This window comes from Thunnus albacares, chromosome 1 (assembly GCF_914725855.1).
Source record: "Thunnus albacares chromosome 1, fThuAlb1.1, whole genome shotgun sequence".
In the NCBI taxonomy this organism is placed as follows: Eukaryota; Metazoa; Chordata; class Actinopteri; order Scombriformes; family Scombridae; genus Thunnus; species Thunnus albacares.
The window spans coordinates 20,449,979-20,466,347 of record NC_058106.1 but is presented as its reverse complement, the minus strand read 5'-3'; the positions used below and the strand labels follow the sequence as shown (position 1 = coordinate 20,466,347).

At 39.2% G+C, this 16,369-nt stretch overlaps 1 protein-coding gene across 7 annotated transcripts in view; it reads right to left on the bottom strand.

Annotated features, from left to right (window-relative positions):
- The window catches only part of tcf12 (transcription factor 12), an 88,360-nt gene that overhangs the window by 22,439 nt on the left and 49,552 nt on the right, over positions 1 to 16,369 (bottom strand). The window contains exon 1 of one of the 7 annotated variants that reach the window (XM_044348738.1): positions 3,707 to 3,881. The exons of the other annotated variants lie outside the window; for them this stretch is intronic. Coding sequence (XP_044204673.1) covers positions 3,707 to 3,775 — 69 coding nt within the window. The 5' untranslated portion in view covers positions 3,776 to 3,881. Of the gene's footprint in view, positions 1 to 3,706; positions 3,882 to 16,369 lie in introns of those variants that run through there. 7 annotated transcript variants of the gene reach the window in all.

Below are 16,369 nucleotides of genomic sequence, written 5' to 3'. Positions count from 1 at the left end.
GCTAATTGTCCTTTTTACCCTGGGCTAACCAGTCAAAGCATTAATAAACCATCCCAAACACTGGGTGCCTCATTCTGCCAGCCTATGGAAGAGAGGGCCCGCCTGGGTTTCCTTTTACAAGGCCATTAATTAAAAGCCGTCACTCAAACGGATCAGCAGACCAACAGACCTACACCAGTTGTTTGAACATCAGAGGGTATTTCTTATTAAAAAATAAATGCCCCTTTCAGATTATATTTAGTTTTCACACAGAATAGGTCTCCCTAACACAAAATCATATAAAGTAATAGTCAACACCATAATCGAAGGAAAAGTAACCAAAAAGACAAACCTTAATGAAAATTTTTTTTATTTATTTTTATTTTCAGTTCAGCAGCTACTTGATTAACTAGCTACCAACAACAAAAAGGCAAACTATGAGGCCAAAATATCATGATGAGAGATAATTTTACCTTCTGATAAGCTATGAAGTCTTGTGGTTTGAGGTAGTGACAGAACATTTTGAGCTGTTGGTGAATAATACCCTGCTTTAGATGAATGATACTGGATTGAGTTAATGCCTTTCAACACTTCACTGCGCACCTTCCCACGTCTTAAAGCCTGTACCTGCCTTTGAAGTTATTGCCACACCAATCAAAATATCAACTGTTAAAAGACAAGCTGTCAATCTACACGAAGGATGTAACTTAATAACAGGAAAGGAAATTTAAAAAAAAAAACTGAGGAAAAATCAGGCTAAAGGCCAAGAAGCTCAAACAGGAGAGTTCAAACACTCTTGATGGTGTGTCTTTTTTTTGTGCTGTATGTCATTACTTGGAATCGAACCATATCTCTGGGGCATTTTGTTTCAAGTCCAAATCTTACACACTTACAGGGCTTAGTATGCACGACAGACACAATGCCTCTTCAAACTACAGGACTGCTCAGCCTGCTTAGAGGGGCGTTGTTCAACATTTGTGCCTGATACCTGTCAATGCGTTCTGAAAAATAAAGCGCTCAGTACTCTCATGCATAAAACTGTGACACTAAACTAACAGACTCACAAAGAGCAACTTTCATTGGCAAGATGTTTTGACATCAGGAATGTTTTAAGAGAAATTTAGATGTTTTCAAGACTATGAACTTCACAGGAACACTTCACACTTATCTGGTTAAGTTTAAAAAATCCTTCAAGATTAAAATCTTATTGTAATAAGCAAAGAGAATAACTAACACGACCACACAGAACGCCTAAAAGCTCAAATATTTACAGTAAATGTTATGTTTTCACATGAAACTGGAGTATAAACAAGTAAATGTAAATGCTCTTGCAAGTAAATGCTCTCTTGCATAAACACATCAGCACTTTAGCTATACAGCAAGTGAAAACTCAACCAAAGGCAGAAACCAGAACGAAATAGAATAATCTATTATATTATTTAAAATGTTCCATCAACCCTTTCAGCCACCTTAAAACATACTAACCAATACTACCTACTAACCAAAGTCAAAGCACACCAATATGCATTTGGATGCATGACTTTATTTGTCTTATGACACAGGCAAGTAACTGAAGATGCAGCATGTTTCTTTTTCTTCTTGTTGTCAAAGCTGTAAAATCTTTTATCCAACTGCACACTGTGACAGCTGAGCAGCCCACTGAGAGTCAGGTTCTCTAAAAATAGAGCAGCAACCACACTGCAGAATGATACCCACCAGTCGTTAATGCCTCAAAAATTTGGTTTTGGCATAAATGCAACATCATTAACTACTCAGAAGATGTGTGTCATGCGCATACAGTATAAATGACAGATCAACTAACACACACACAAGCACACACACCATCACCCACGCTCTGACTTTGTGTTTCACATGCACTCAAGCATGCACGCTTCACTGCATGTGCAACACATGTGCACATTTGGGGGATGTAAGGATTAGCTTCTGGCGATGAGCGCTAACCTTTTAGAAAGCGTGGTACCTGTTGCACTACGAGCCAACAACAACAAGCACGTCTCCCACCTTAAAGACCACATGTTGGCTCTTTTGTGTACTATTTGTGGAAATCATTTAATGACATTCCACTTGTGGAGGGAAGCTTTCTGTGAAGTAAGACAAGTAAAAAAAAAAAAAAAAAAAAAAAGAGGGTCTAACAATTGCTGCAGGGCTTTCACTTCAATTTTTCCTTCTTCACTAATAGGAGACGGAAGAAAGATCAGTGAGCTGCTCCATCTGTATTGGTTCCGTGCCACCAGCTCACAAGCCAACGGCCCACTGTGAATTCTCCCAGTGCTCCAGATGGTGAGCCTGCTATGCAACTCTGCATTTATAACAAATTAATGTGGATCAAGTTGATGCAAAGAATGAGCACCATCCTTCTTTTTCCTTGCAAGGAAAACAAAAATAAATTGGTGCTGGTTATTTAACAAGTGCTTTTGATCATAAAGTTTGCCCATTCGGTCCACATGCTATCAATTTTCTCCCCATCACCAACTGTAACACAAGCCTGTTAATACTTAATATGAAAAAGATCAAAGTCATCTTTTGTGCAGCGGGAACAAAGAGGAAATGCTGTAATGGGTTATAAGGAAAGTTGAAACGCAAGATTGAGTAAGATGACCTTTTTAATACAATGTCATAAAAAGGCTAAACTCTTTCATTTTTCCTTCAAATGCATGTGCCCTTTCTATAATAGCACAGGCAATGACAGGTGGAAATCTGCCTGTGTAATTTGCTTATGACAGGATCATTACTTAAGGATTACTGAAAGGCACTACAGAGCTCCTTCAGCCATTGTTAAAACTATGTCCTTGAGCAGATTCATATGCACACAAGATTAGTTTTTCCATTTCTTTTTTTTTTACCATGAAGACAGAAAGAATATTCTGTGATAGCACAACCGAGCTTTACACTTACTTACATACTCAAAACAACAGTGAAAACTCAGTTCCTTCAAGTCCAAGTAAACCCAACACACATACACACACACACACCAAGATGCATTTATTTACAGAAAAACTACTCACACAGCTTTCAGAGTAACAAAAATCAAAGAAGTCATTACAGAGAAGTTCAGAAATCACATTAGGCTCCCTGTGGCGTCAAGAATGCCAATGTGATTAAAAACAGATGGAATAACAGCAACACTGGTGCTTGGAGCTCAATCTGCAAACAGGAAAGTCTAACCTCAACAGGCAGCCTCTTTCCCTTAATCATTCCCAGACTCCCACTTGTTATTATTTCAACCCAGTCTCGGAGCTGAAGCAACCAGCCAGTAAAAATAAATTCAAGGCTGCAAAAAAGCTCTTTCTGCCACACTGTTTCATTATGTCTATGAGAAAAAAAAGTTTTTAAAATGACAAAACTTTTTTTTATGTGTTGCCTAGAATTTGTAGAAGAATGAACTTGTTTATACAAAGCAGAAATCCAAAGCAGCATAAAAAAAGTGTGCTCAAATAAGTTTATGACACACTCAAAATGTTGTATTTAATTGTGCTGTCACACAGCTTTAACTGATGTAATGGAAAATCAGAGAGAGGAGCAGCGGACTCACATGCATGCAGGACGCAGTGGTTTTATCTTAAAAATAAATAAAATACAGCATTCATAGAGACGAGTACAGTCAGATGGACAGACAGACCAAGAGCGACAGTCCGTGGGATACACTCACACACACTTCTTCTCTGTCTAATACACACACACACACATTCCCAAAGAGATTACTCACCGATTTCCCGTTGTAGTAATACATTAAAGAGTTACTGCCCATTCCAGGGACAGGGTAGGCGCAATACATTATAGCTTTAACAATTTAAGTGATAACGGTACACTACAACAGCACACTAGCTTTCTCTCTGGACATACATCCAAAGCGTTCAAAAGGGACTAATAATTCTTTCAGTACTGGCCTCCACACACACACGACCCACTCAGAGGAAACTTATGCAAAGCAGGATTGTACCATTCCACACTGTGGGAGGGGGGTGGCTGTCAGAAGGGAGTGGCTCATATGGTACATCCCTCTCTTAAGCCTCTAAGTGCTGAGGCAGAGAGGAAAAGGACGGGGGGGAAGGGAGGCAATGGGGAGGTGGGTATAGAAAAGATAAAGGGAAGTGGGTGGGACAGAAAACAAATGTGTGAGCGGATTTAGACAGAGAGGGAAAAAAATGTTAAATTCCCAGCATAAAAAAATGCAGATTTCTGCAGGGGAACCCCTACAAACTAAAACTAAAATAATTTAATTCTAAGCAAGAGTTTGTTAATATGTGTGATTTCAAAGGCGACCAAATGGGAGCAGAAGTAAGTGCTTGTTCTCCTCTGCACGTTTTAATCCCAAGTGTCTAATCTTTTTGTTTCTGCGATGATTAAACGCATCTACAGGCAGTGAGGTAAAATATAGCTTTTGTAAGAGCGCAACCATCTGGCAACACATTTTACCTGTTCCCACACTCGGCAGCAGTTCAAATGGATGTATCCAAATCCAGGTAATGTGAAGAGAAAAAAGATCAACTAGATGGAGGGTAGTTATGAAATGTAAAATATGAGTTTAGGTGTTGGCAGAATGAGATGTTGAGTTGAGAAGTGCCTGTAAACACTGAGTTGTAAAGCATGCAACAGCTGCAAAGGGGCTGGCTCGTGACGTCGGAACAGGAAAATAATGCTCCACTTCCTAAACCCTGGGGGCCTCGGACGGGGGGGGAACGCTGGAGGGGGGGCAAAACATCGACAGCCATTTTACTACGGTTTACTGTCACTGCAAGCCACACAGCTCCCCATTACCTTCATCATATGGGAGGAGGGAGAGGAGGGGAGAGCAAAGGAGAGGAGAAGAAAGGAGAGGAGGAGAGGATAGATACCATATTCCACTGAGAGCCCGGCCTGTACAGTCTGACTGGAGCCTTTCATGTCTACCACTCGAAGCTTCCTGGACTAAACACAGGCCTGTAGATTCATTGAGAACATTATTGTTATAGAAAGATGAAGGCTTCCACTTCCCTAAGAAAACTAGGCCTTTATTATGCTTTTCCTTTAGTACTGTTATTATTTATCCTCCCCCTTTCTTCTTTTAAACTCTTTTAAACTCTTCCAAAAACACTGGCTCTACATGCTGTTACCGCTTTATATCTGGCGCTGTTTCAAGTTGATGCTCTAAGGAAAATGGTCATGATAGAAGTGTTTGAAGGGTCTAAAACAAGTCCAGACACAGAGCACAGTGTTGCGAGGAAAACACATGAAAGCAAAGAAAAATGGGCATTAATTTGGGGAAATCGTGCGCACATATCATCCCAGGGCCCGGCTGAGTCAGGACACTGCCAGCGCATTTCTTTTTATAATGACTCTGCGGGAGACACAGTGGGAATGTCTGTGCATTTCAAGTAATGGAAAAGTTTTGTTTGGTTAAACCTTATGAATCAACGACTGTGACACTCAGTTTTGATGTCGTGAAAAGCCGTCAACATCAGTCTGGGAGATGAAGGCCCAGCTCCACCCACCTGTTCACACATCCCTCTCTAAAGACGCTCGAGGCATCACAGGGTGCTTTTCTTGGAGTTTGTTAGGGTGTTAAAAAAACACCGAGCAAATCCACAGGCTGAGGTCACCCCCATCTCATGCATGGATTTAGCAATGATGTCATCAGACAGGAAGATTGTTTCCTGTAAGAAGCTCTGGCTCTAATTAAGGAGGGCTGACTTGGAGAGTGGGGGGTGTGCGGGGGATTCTGTCCGCTGTCCTCCTACACTCCTTGCTCTATGATGAAAAGACTGATTTTAATACAGTTCTATTTTTTTCTTATGTTTTGGTTATTTAGGCTAATTAGGCCTACTTTTATGCCACTGCTATGAAATCCTGTTCAAATGAAATGGTTTCTCCTTTTGTATAATATTATTGACAGTTTATCTTCTTTCCTTTTCTTGTTTCACGTCCGAACAAGTCAACTGGGATCACATCTTTGTCAGCCATCACCTCATCACTACTACAGATACATCCTGTTTCCTATTTTGCTCCCTGATCACCGAACACACTACGATCACAGCAAATACAACAAAAATCTGCTCATTAATCAATTCTACATTCATCTGTCAAGGTAAACATTAAAATAAATGCCTAGTTGGCTATTGTAAGTTGGTGAGGTAATTTGAACACAATGTTGTGTGATCAGCTAATAGTGTTGTTATATATTTAATGCACTAATAATACACATCATCTAGTCTATGTATTCAAGATGTAGGTATATGTGAAAGACAAGATATATAGACTAGATACAAGTCTAAGCTTTGAAACAATGTCACTGTTTTTTAAGCTTATAGTAATGCTTAAGGTAATATCATAAAGTAAACTGTTCATGATTACTGTTGTAAAGTGTTAACATCTAACAGCAGAATGGTAATTCTATCTATTCTGATAAATTTAAGTCTGATATATTACTCTTCTAAAATTTTTTTTTTGCTTTTTTCACTTTCATAAGATTCCTTTATTTGCATTTATAACTAAAACAATAAAGATTATTTTATAAAAGTAATAACAGTGACCCAAGGGTTGCAGGTTTGATGTGGAAAGTGGTGGGGACAGTGGCTGGGAGTTTTTCATATTTTTCATTGCATTTCCTGCCATTTTACACAATATACGAAAATAATATAATACTTTCTTGAATACAATAAAAGGTGAGAAATGATCAGTACAGTCTGACAACTATATTGTGGCTCTATAAGATAACATTACTTACAGAACACAGTTGAAATACTTACCTGGTCACCTCTTTCTCCTCTCTCTGTCTGGACTGGGCTGTGTGTTTCTCTCTCTCTCTCTCTCTCTCTCTTTCTCTCTCTCTCTCTCTCTCTGTCTGCCTGCCTCTATTTCTCTCTGATGCCTGTATGGACAACCACTATGTAATGCACTGACAACCATATTGTGGCTCTATAAGATAACATTACAGCTTACAGTTGAAATGCTTACCTGGTTACCTCTTTCTCCTCTCTGTGCCTGAATTGGACTGAGTCTCTCTCTCTCTCTCTCTCTCTCTTTCTGTGTCCATCTCTCTCTCATACCTGTATAAACAACCACTATATAATACGCTGTCACTGACAACCATATTTGTCTAGTTTTGGTCTTTTACATCAGAAGGATGTGCTCAATGAGATAACATTACAGCGCACAGGTCTGTCTCTCTCTGATACCTGTATTGACAACCACAACTTAACACTCTGTTCATGCACTTAGAATGAGTGATGGGAGAAATTGGTTTAAAACAATGCTCAAAGCAGAGGGAAGGTGCTCTTTGAGGTAACATTACAGCTCATAGTGCAAATTCTTACCTGATCACTCCTCTTTTCTTTCCCTGCCTGGGCTTCCTCTCTTTCTTTTTCTGTCTCTCTCATGTCTGCATTAACAACAAATACAACTATACAAGTTATGAAAATGAAGGGAACTTCTGATTTGCAAGACACAACAAGATAATAAGTTAACTCACCAAGCACATGCTTACTGGCAAATGATTTGCTGAAAGATGTAAAGCAAGTGTGCTAACTCAGCTTTTTACTACATACATAGCAACTTAAATTTACCAAGAAATAGTACTTCTCTTTTTTTCTTGACGTCCATGACACTAATCCAGACTGCTGAATTAAGAGGAAATATTGCAAGAGGTTCAATCAATCATCAGAAAATGATTAATTGTAATGTCAACTACAGTAACCCTGTAGCCACACAGATGGGATTCGAAACTGGGGAAGACAGAATAGCAAACTAGCAATCCTGGAAGAATTACTGATGCTGCTCTTCTTTGGCCAACAGGTATAATGCCATCATGAGAAGAACAAAAACAGTTAATGTTAGCCAAAGTCAAAAGTAAGAGCACAAAATCACCCTACAGCACACTCTTGCTAACAACGTTATCTGTTAATGTTAGCTAAGTATATTAGCTACTATGTCTAACTATTGTACAGTGCTAACCTACAATTCCTGGTCTGTAGTGAGTTAGCCAGCACAGCTGTGCGTTTCATATCACCGAACATTCAACGTGTTTAATTTGATACCGGTACCATATTGTTATGATCACAGAGGGCAAAGCAGCTGTGACACGACAGCCTTGTCTTACGCTCTACCCTCGAGCTCCTATGACTACAAGCACTGCGCTGTTTCTGATTCATCCAAAATGCACTCCAGCAATCACATCGCTGCATGTAAAGGAGGTGGGAACAAAGCGAACAAACACCAATAGAAACTCTATTTCTCATCTAGTGGGAACATGAGGGATTTAACCCTTTGTAGAGCCAATGGAAATTATATTTGATCTAAAAGCATATGCAATTAATATTGAATGAGCGGTGGAGACAATTCTAGGTAATCAGAAAAGTGGTAGGGATATATCCCCACCATCCCGACCATAAATTACACCCATGGGGACTCTTGAAATCAGTTTTAGCACATCTCGTACCCAAGAAGTCTTACATAAAGACCTTTGTACAGTCACAGTTTTTTTCCAGGTTCAAATTTATGAAAAAATATTGTGAGTATTGGACTGTCTGGCCTACCTAACTGTCAGCATAGTGGGCCTATAAAACTGGGAGTTAGGACTCAGACACACTCTGACAGCAGAAATAGTTTTTAATGGAAGGGAAAAGCAAGGAAACCACTGCTGCAAACACTTGCAGACACTGCATTTCAGACAAACATCACAAGACATCTGAATGCACAAACACTGCTGTATAAGAAATATAGTGTTGGTTCCACAGTTATATACACAGAGTCAATGCTATAAAACTCTTGACTGAAAGTGGTTGCGGTTCCCTGAGAGCTGGACAATATGGTCAGGTCTATGCAACTGTGTCTAATGAATGAGATCAACAGGATGCCAACAATCCTGAGAAAGACGCTGCACTTTTCTTGTGCCCTCTCTCTGTCCATGATAAAGATCAAGATCCTCAGCAGCTACAACTGCAGCTCATAGACATGGTGATTATACGATGTGCTTTTATCAAGGTCTTGACAAGAGAAATATCCCCATGTAAGAAGCCACGCAAAGAGAATGCTGAGCTTGTTCATGAACTTAATCTGATAAATCTGAAAATCAAATAAACTTGACCGACTGCCACCTACTTGAGATACTGAGACTGTTAACAACAGCTGTGTCTGCGGCATAATAAGGCAGGCTTGTCCCATGGGGGTGTCCAACCACAGAATAAAAACATTAAGTCAAGCAATAAAACACACAAACAAAAAATATGGAATGTACCTGTAGGCCTTAAATTATATATTAGGCTTAATAATAAGATTATTTTAAGTTTAAAAAAGAACAAAATAATGAATGTTACAACAAAAGAGCAAAGGTTACTTACTAAATGTAAATGTTGAACACATTTACGTGATTTGTGTAATCAGTTCAACCTTTCTGCAGTAACCTTATTTCTTAAACGTTATTAAACAAGAAACTTTTCTGTGTGTGTGTGTATTTTACAGTGTGTCTGACAGTTTTCATGGTGGAAACTGATTTTTTTTGTGGGTTTTGTGACAAAATTACAAGTAGCTTGTTTTAAAATTTGCTTTTTTAAAACACATAAGATAAGCACTGGTACAAATCCATGTTTTTTTACAAAATGTCATAAAAAATTAGACTTGCAATACAGATGGTAGTAATCATTAGGCAGCAAAGTTTTTCCAATCGGGCCCTTTATAATTCTTCTTTCGTACATACATTGCATGCATTTGTGTTTTCAGTCATGCTTACAAACCTGCAAGAAGGCTACACACAGATTAATAAAAGGACAACAATAGCTATTTAAAACTTGCTTTAAAAGACTGACGGCTATAAACATATGTTGCAAAGCTATTAACTATAGCCATCCCTCACATTTGTTAGACATGTGTCCTGAACCATTTGCTCAAAAAACTACAAAACCCTGAAACTAAAAATATTAGTTCTTCTGACAAAAGTTCATTTTGTTTACATTCTCACATACACGCAAACAGATTTGTATTGTTTCACATTGTGGGGTGAATGTGAAAATGAAAACAAGAAGTGCAGAAGAGAGATGTGAAGAAGTGAAGGAGAGAGATGGGAAAGCTATCTTTTAGAGCAGCGGTGAGAAAGTTAGGGTGTAATTCTTGTGAGGATTAGTTTCAGCTGATTTCAAATGAGGGGGATTGACTCTTTTGTTCCAGCTTCACCAGGAAGGTCACTCCATCATTGGGGAGCCAAGAATGACAAGACTAAAGGGGAAGAAATGACCTGGTCGACTCAAGAAAAGACCCCTGACAGCACAGTATCACAGCTTTTAAAGTCCTACTCCACTCAAAAATATGTTTTTCTTCTTGTTCCTACAGTTGGATGTTTGACACTTTTTCCACTTTAACCTGCTGAAAGAGTAAAGTTTCTCTGTGCTCACTGTAAATCCAATTTGAAGGTGTGAGCCTTCAAGCATGATTTGTGACATCACAAATAGTTTGGAAGCCAATCGTGGTCCAGTATGCAACTTACACAAGTGTGATATGGAAACTTGAAACCTCAAGTGCGCAAACACTGAGAATAGACTTTACAGTGAAATTACAGACATAGTGTGTCTAGTAGTTCAACTTAAGAAATTAAAAATGTTTTAATGTTTATAGATTATTAGAATTAGAATAGATAGATTTTATGAGGGGGAAGGAGTAGATGTCATTCTAAGGATTTTAACAAGATAATTTAACCACATCAGACATAAATTCTTATTAAAGGTGGAGTCTTTTATATTTATCTTAAAGCAGGTCTGGAGGGGATCTTAAAATTATTACGATTATGTCATGTTCAGTTCAAAAGATGGATTGATTACATCTATTTTTCAAGCAGAAACATCACTTTTATGTCTTTTTTCAAAACTAAAACAACCTCTTTTGTATGTTAGAGAGACCACTTAAAAAGGACAAGCTCATTCATCCTTATCATAACTTTGCACTTGTGTGGTATGAACAGTACTTACGAGCACTGAGGAACTGTAAATGTATGCCTTGCTATATTTTCAAAATGTCTGCATATACTATAATTAGTTTCTTCCAAAGAGTTGATATTTTTAGACATATCAACATCACTAACACTGTTATTTCGAAATGTATTTATTCATGTGTGCCATAAAACTATATAGAAATTACTGACTGAGCTGACAAACTACATTATATTTTAAAAATAGGGCACTGGGCTATAACCAACCAAGTGAAACAAACTACATGAGGCACTAAACAGAAAGGTCAGCCACTAGCACCATTATATTGTACTGGTGTGTTTTTAGCGTTCACACCACATTACACATAACCTCTAACCTACAACTGAAGTCAAGAACTTCAGCTACGACATAAGCTTCATGTGCTTCAATGATGTGTTTTCCAGGTCGCAGCAGCCAGGCTTCAGTGGTCTCTAAATAACTCGCTCTACCTTAGTGATTGTTGACAGGCTGTGTTCTTGAGCCTGCCAGCGATCTAAAATCAAGGTTTGCATTAATGCTGTAAACTCACGCAAGCCTTACATGAATAATTTACAACAGGCCAGAATGTGAGTAATGACTTTAATCTGTGCATTATTTTCGTACTCTTTGTCCTTTTAACTCCTTGTTCTCCTTGCAGATGAAAGAGGTCAGGGCTCTGGCTTGTTTGCCTGTTCCATTATCTCCAGCCTCTAATGTCAGTGGTAAATTTCAGCAACCCAAACAAAGATAAACACAAAGCCCATGGTCCCAGAGGTGGCCGCGACTGTTCAGCATCATCCCAGTCAAACCAGGGGCATCTATCTAATCAGCCATCTGATGAGGCCATCTCTGGGGAGCTCACTAACTGGGGTCAGGTCAGAGCCTAAAATATTGTCCCCTGCCAGTTGCACAGGCTAAGCAATTTTATCAACTGCAAACAACATACAGGACCAGACTTAACAACCCAAACGTTTTAGAGTACTAACATGTCGAGTGCATGCTATACAATTTGTAATACACACTGAATACCCATTCAGTTATGTTTTTGCTCCTAAAACAACACAAACATTACATTTTGGATAAATAACCTATTTATAAGATACTGATCACACACCTTTGTGTATCCAGTAGAAAATTTTGAATGAATGAAATAAAGAAACTGTATTACTAGGTCTGCATAACAGCCATCATGTACACACGCTGAGCCTCTGTACACACACACACACACACACACACACACACACACACACACACACATCTGACTCATACATTTTCGGTTTTATAAAGCTGAGAGTAAAGCCGGTGTTACAGTAGGTGCACCCTCTGTAATCAGAGGGTGCACGTGTATGCTCTGTGTGGACATCCTTGTAACTCCAATTTGTTGTGACAATCAATAGATGCCGATCTACTGCGCATGTGTGGAACGCGTCCTCCAAGTGGACTCCAGACAGTAGTATTAACAGAACTACTACACTTCCGTGGTGCCCACAGATGTCTGTGTAGGCATCCGCTTAGGAGTATAATCAGGCCTTCACACAGAGAACAAATGACGGTTACACTTGTATTCTGAAGTTTGGTCTCTTACACAGCATGTTCTTTTTCTTCGAAGTGCACTTTAACCTTCAAATTTGTCCAGTTTAGAATTACAATTTTTAAACTTTCAAAAAAACAGTTACTGGACCACATCTATAAAAGATATTGTAGAGAAAGTCTAAAACTCTAACAATTAGATACATCTGTTAGAAATGTCCAGGTTCAAATTGTAGAAAATTACCTCCAGCTTTGCATAAATTAGAATAAAGTGATTCATCAAAAATTCTAATTTATTACACGAACTGATGCACAACGAATTAGATTTTTATAACTATGTTTTGCTGGTTATAGTCATTTACTCTCATTAACCTTTATTCCATCATGCTAGTTTTTTTGTCAGTTTTAAGCATGTAAAAGTTCCATTTTTATAAAATGGAGGCACTGATATACAATTCAGTTGCTTACATTATTTTTTTATTACATTAAGGTTTACAGGCACTTTAAATGATATAACTAGAGTAACTGAAAAATCAACTGGCTGACTAAAGATGTGTCAAATAGAGCAGACACTGCTCTTTAAAAACAGTTTCACCTCCTTACAGCTACACAAATGATATTGACATTATAGTTCACCTAATATTTTCTTTCCTGGCATTCCATAGTTCATCATGTTTGGAAATCTGCACTTTTTTAGAAACATCAGTGGAGTCCAGAATGAAAGGGAACATGTAAGCATGTACAGTACGTATGTATGTGTTTATTTATATTATTTAACCTGCCAGTATCAATGTTAAATTCATTTGTGTTTTAGGCACAAAAGACAGAAATATTAAACTCACAGGTTTATACTTTTATCATTCTGCTGGGTGGCGCTCAAATCTAATTTTGCCTAGAGACTCGTAAAGGCCTGGGGTGATCCTTGCTGTTTACACAAGGCTTTACAAATGATTTCATCTAAGATTTATTCCTTTTACTATGTTCTGGCCTGCTGTGGTTCAGTGCAAGAAACAAAAATGAGCTGCTCTCTCAGAAGCAGAAACATTAGGTTACTGTTGTAGTGTAATATTATGATCTCTTGTCTTTGAGCTGTTGAAGACAGATGGATGGGGAGAGAGAAAATATATCTTTTGAATGTCATGCACCAGACAGCACTGCAAGGAACATTTCTGGGTCTTAAGATTCAGAGCCTAGAGCAGACTTCCTTTCTTACAGCTCACACAGTACAAATCTCTCAGAAACAAGGGTGTCTGAGTGATCTGTCAAAAGCAAATGTCAATCTTTTTTGTCATCCACACTCAGGGTTCTCGCTTGCAAAAGTCCCCAAGGGGAGCTGAATCTCAGCCGCCTCTTTCTTGCTCTCATCCTGCAGCCATACCGTCACCAAAGCCAGGGAGGAAGTGTCACATCAAGCCGCTGTGCCTCTGACAAGGGTTTGTAGGAGGAAAAAAAAACACTATTTACACAAACAAACTGACATGCATCACACACACACACACACACACACACACACACACACACACACACACACACACACACACACACACAGACACACGATGCCCTTGCAGCTTCCCATAAATATCCTACAAGATGCAACTTTCCCCCATGAGCCACAGAACGCTCTCTCTCTCTCTCTGTCTCTCTCTCTCTCTCCAGTCCTCCTGTCAGACAGGTGCCTACGCAGCTGCCCGTCAGCATCCCTCAGCACAGCCGCCTGTCTGTCCAATGACAACATGCTCTGTCCTTCGGTCTCAGCACTCAGTTTACACAGTCAGATAATGCACAGAGCCAATTGTAGCCCAGGTGTCTACTGTAAAAAAATAAAAAGTGAAGCTTTCATGTTGCAGGTTTGAGCACTTTAAATATGTTTATGTAACACAAGGCTGCAGTTTACATATATTCCAGTTTGTTAGCAGAGATTTTATATTTTTTTCTGAGCTACTGTACATGTTCATGTAATTCTGCATAAAAACTAAACAGCTTCTTAAAATAATGGTGGACAGTAGAGATCACACAATTACAACCACATCCATGGTGCTGCATGTCTGCAAACACATCTAGCAGACCACAGAGGAAAGTATGTGTGTGGCTGCGGGAGGAGGGTGTCTGTATATAAGATGAAAAAGACCTATAAACATTTAAATGTTTGCAATCACCAGCTGCTCCGTCTAGATAGCCTTCACATCCTGGTGCACTGCAGTGTCAAAACCTAAATGCACAGAGGATGTGCTCCGGTAAATATTTTGATTCAGCTCCATCATGTAGTGTACACACACATCATGCTTTGACTTGCAACTTACATTGCCCATCTGATTTAAAACTCCTGCATTTATTTTTAGACCGACAAGGGAGAATACAAGCTGGAGGGGGAAAAAAAGGGGATTTGAAAATGAAATAAATAAATAAGAAAATTTCCAGCAGTAGACATAATGATAGGAAGCACTATGTTGATGCTTTTTTTTTTTTTTTTTTTTTTTTAAATCAAGCAGCTATTCAGGTCTCTGGTGAAGCTCTCGCGCTTGCTTACACAAGCAAAAGCTTTCAGTGGCATCTGCAGCTGCATTCATGCTTTACAGGTATGCTGCAGGCTCTTCACACAACTGCCTCTGGCGAAGTAGCTCCGACTCCAGGTGCACCTTCCCCTCGACACTTCTCAACACCACCCTCACTACTTCCAGTGTCGGTGACAGCGACGAAAACACGGGTCTCGGCTGATAACCATCCCTTAGACGGTCACTATACACATTTGTAAGGGACACAAGTAGCCCTTTAAACCCTCCAATAGCTCATGCCACTGTACCTCACCTCTGCTTCCGATTAGTCTAATACTAATATCCTAACACCTCCTAAAAGCTGCCAGACAACCTCCCACTCAACCATCTTCCATATATACCACCTATCAAAAACTGGCTTTATGTTTTCCTTTCCCTGTCAGCAAGTTATAAGAGACCTATAGCCCTTTATTCAACACTGCCATCTTTATTCTTTCAAATGGGATCAAAGACTAACTGGAATAATTCCTCCAAGCTCTAGGCTTTATCTTCTGAGCAGTACTGAGTGACAAGACGAAGCTGTATTTTATCCCATGCTCTGTCACTGTTTTTCCCCATCTACCATTGTACTGCTTGATTGTACTCTTATGAGTCACAGAACCACACCTGCGCCCATGTGTTAAGTACTGACAAATAAAAGCCCAGCGTCCATTTACACAACAAAGAGATGTAACCCGTGAGGCAACCATTCTTTGCCTCCCTCCCTCTGTCTGACAAGACCTCAGATATATCACTTACTTAAGAGGAAGGCGGCACACGTTCCTGCTGCTGCCAGAGACTGCTTCTCTCCCTCATGCTCTGACAAACTTCTTTTCAAATACAAATCCAGAAACAAAACACATGCCAGCCTTTTATGTTCCGCAGCCTGTTCCATATTTGATTTCAGAGTAACAGCAGTAGAGGTGACGATTATCAAAGCTCTGAAAGGCAAATCCAGTCTCAGACTCCCTCAGCAAAAAAAACAAAAAAACAAAACAGAAACCTTTCATTGTTTAACAAAAGAAAAAGCTGGGATTTGGTAAACCAGTTGCTTCTTATTAAGAGGAAAAGAAAAAAAATCATTGTCTTGTACCAGTTCTAGGAATTTAAGGCAAGGCTTAATAAAACCTTTGTCAATCCACCAGGGTTTTAACAATGAACATCTGACTTACTGATTTATGCATATTAATGAACTCCAACACCCCCTTGTCTAAGCGAATGCAAGCTGAGCTCCACACTTCTCTGCATCCTAATGGTTTCTGCTCCACCGGGATCATTACCAATAGAAATTTCAGATATTCTGTGCTATTAATCTCTGTCTGTCCTCCTGTTCGGCTACGTAATGACTAATTAAACATCAAAAGAGCAGAGCTGGGGATCCGCTCTGACAGCCTCTCT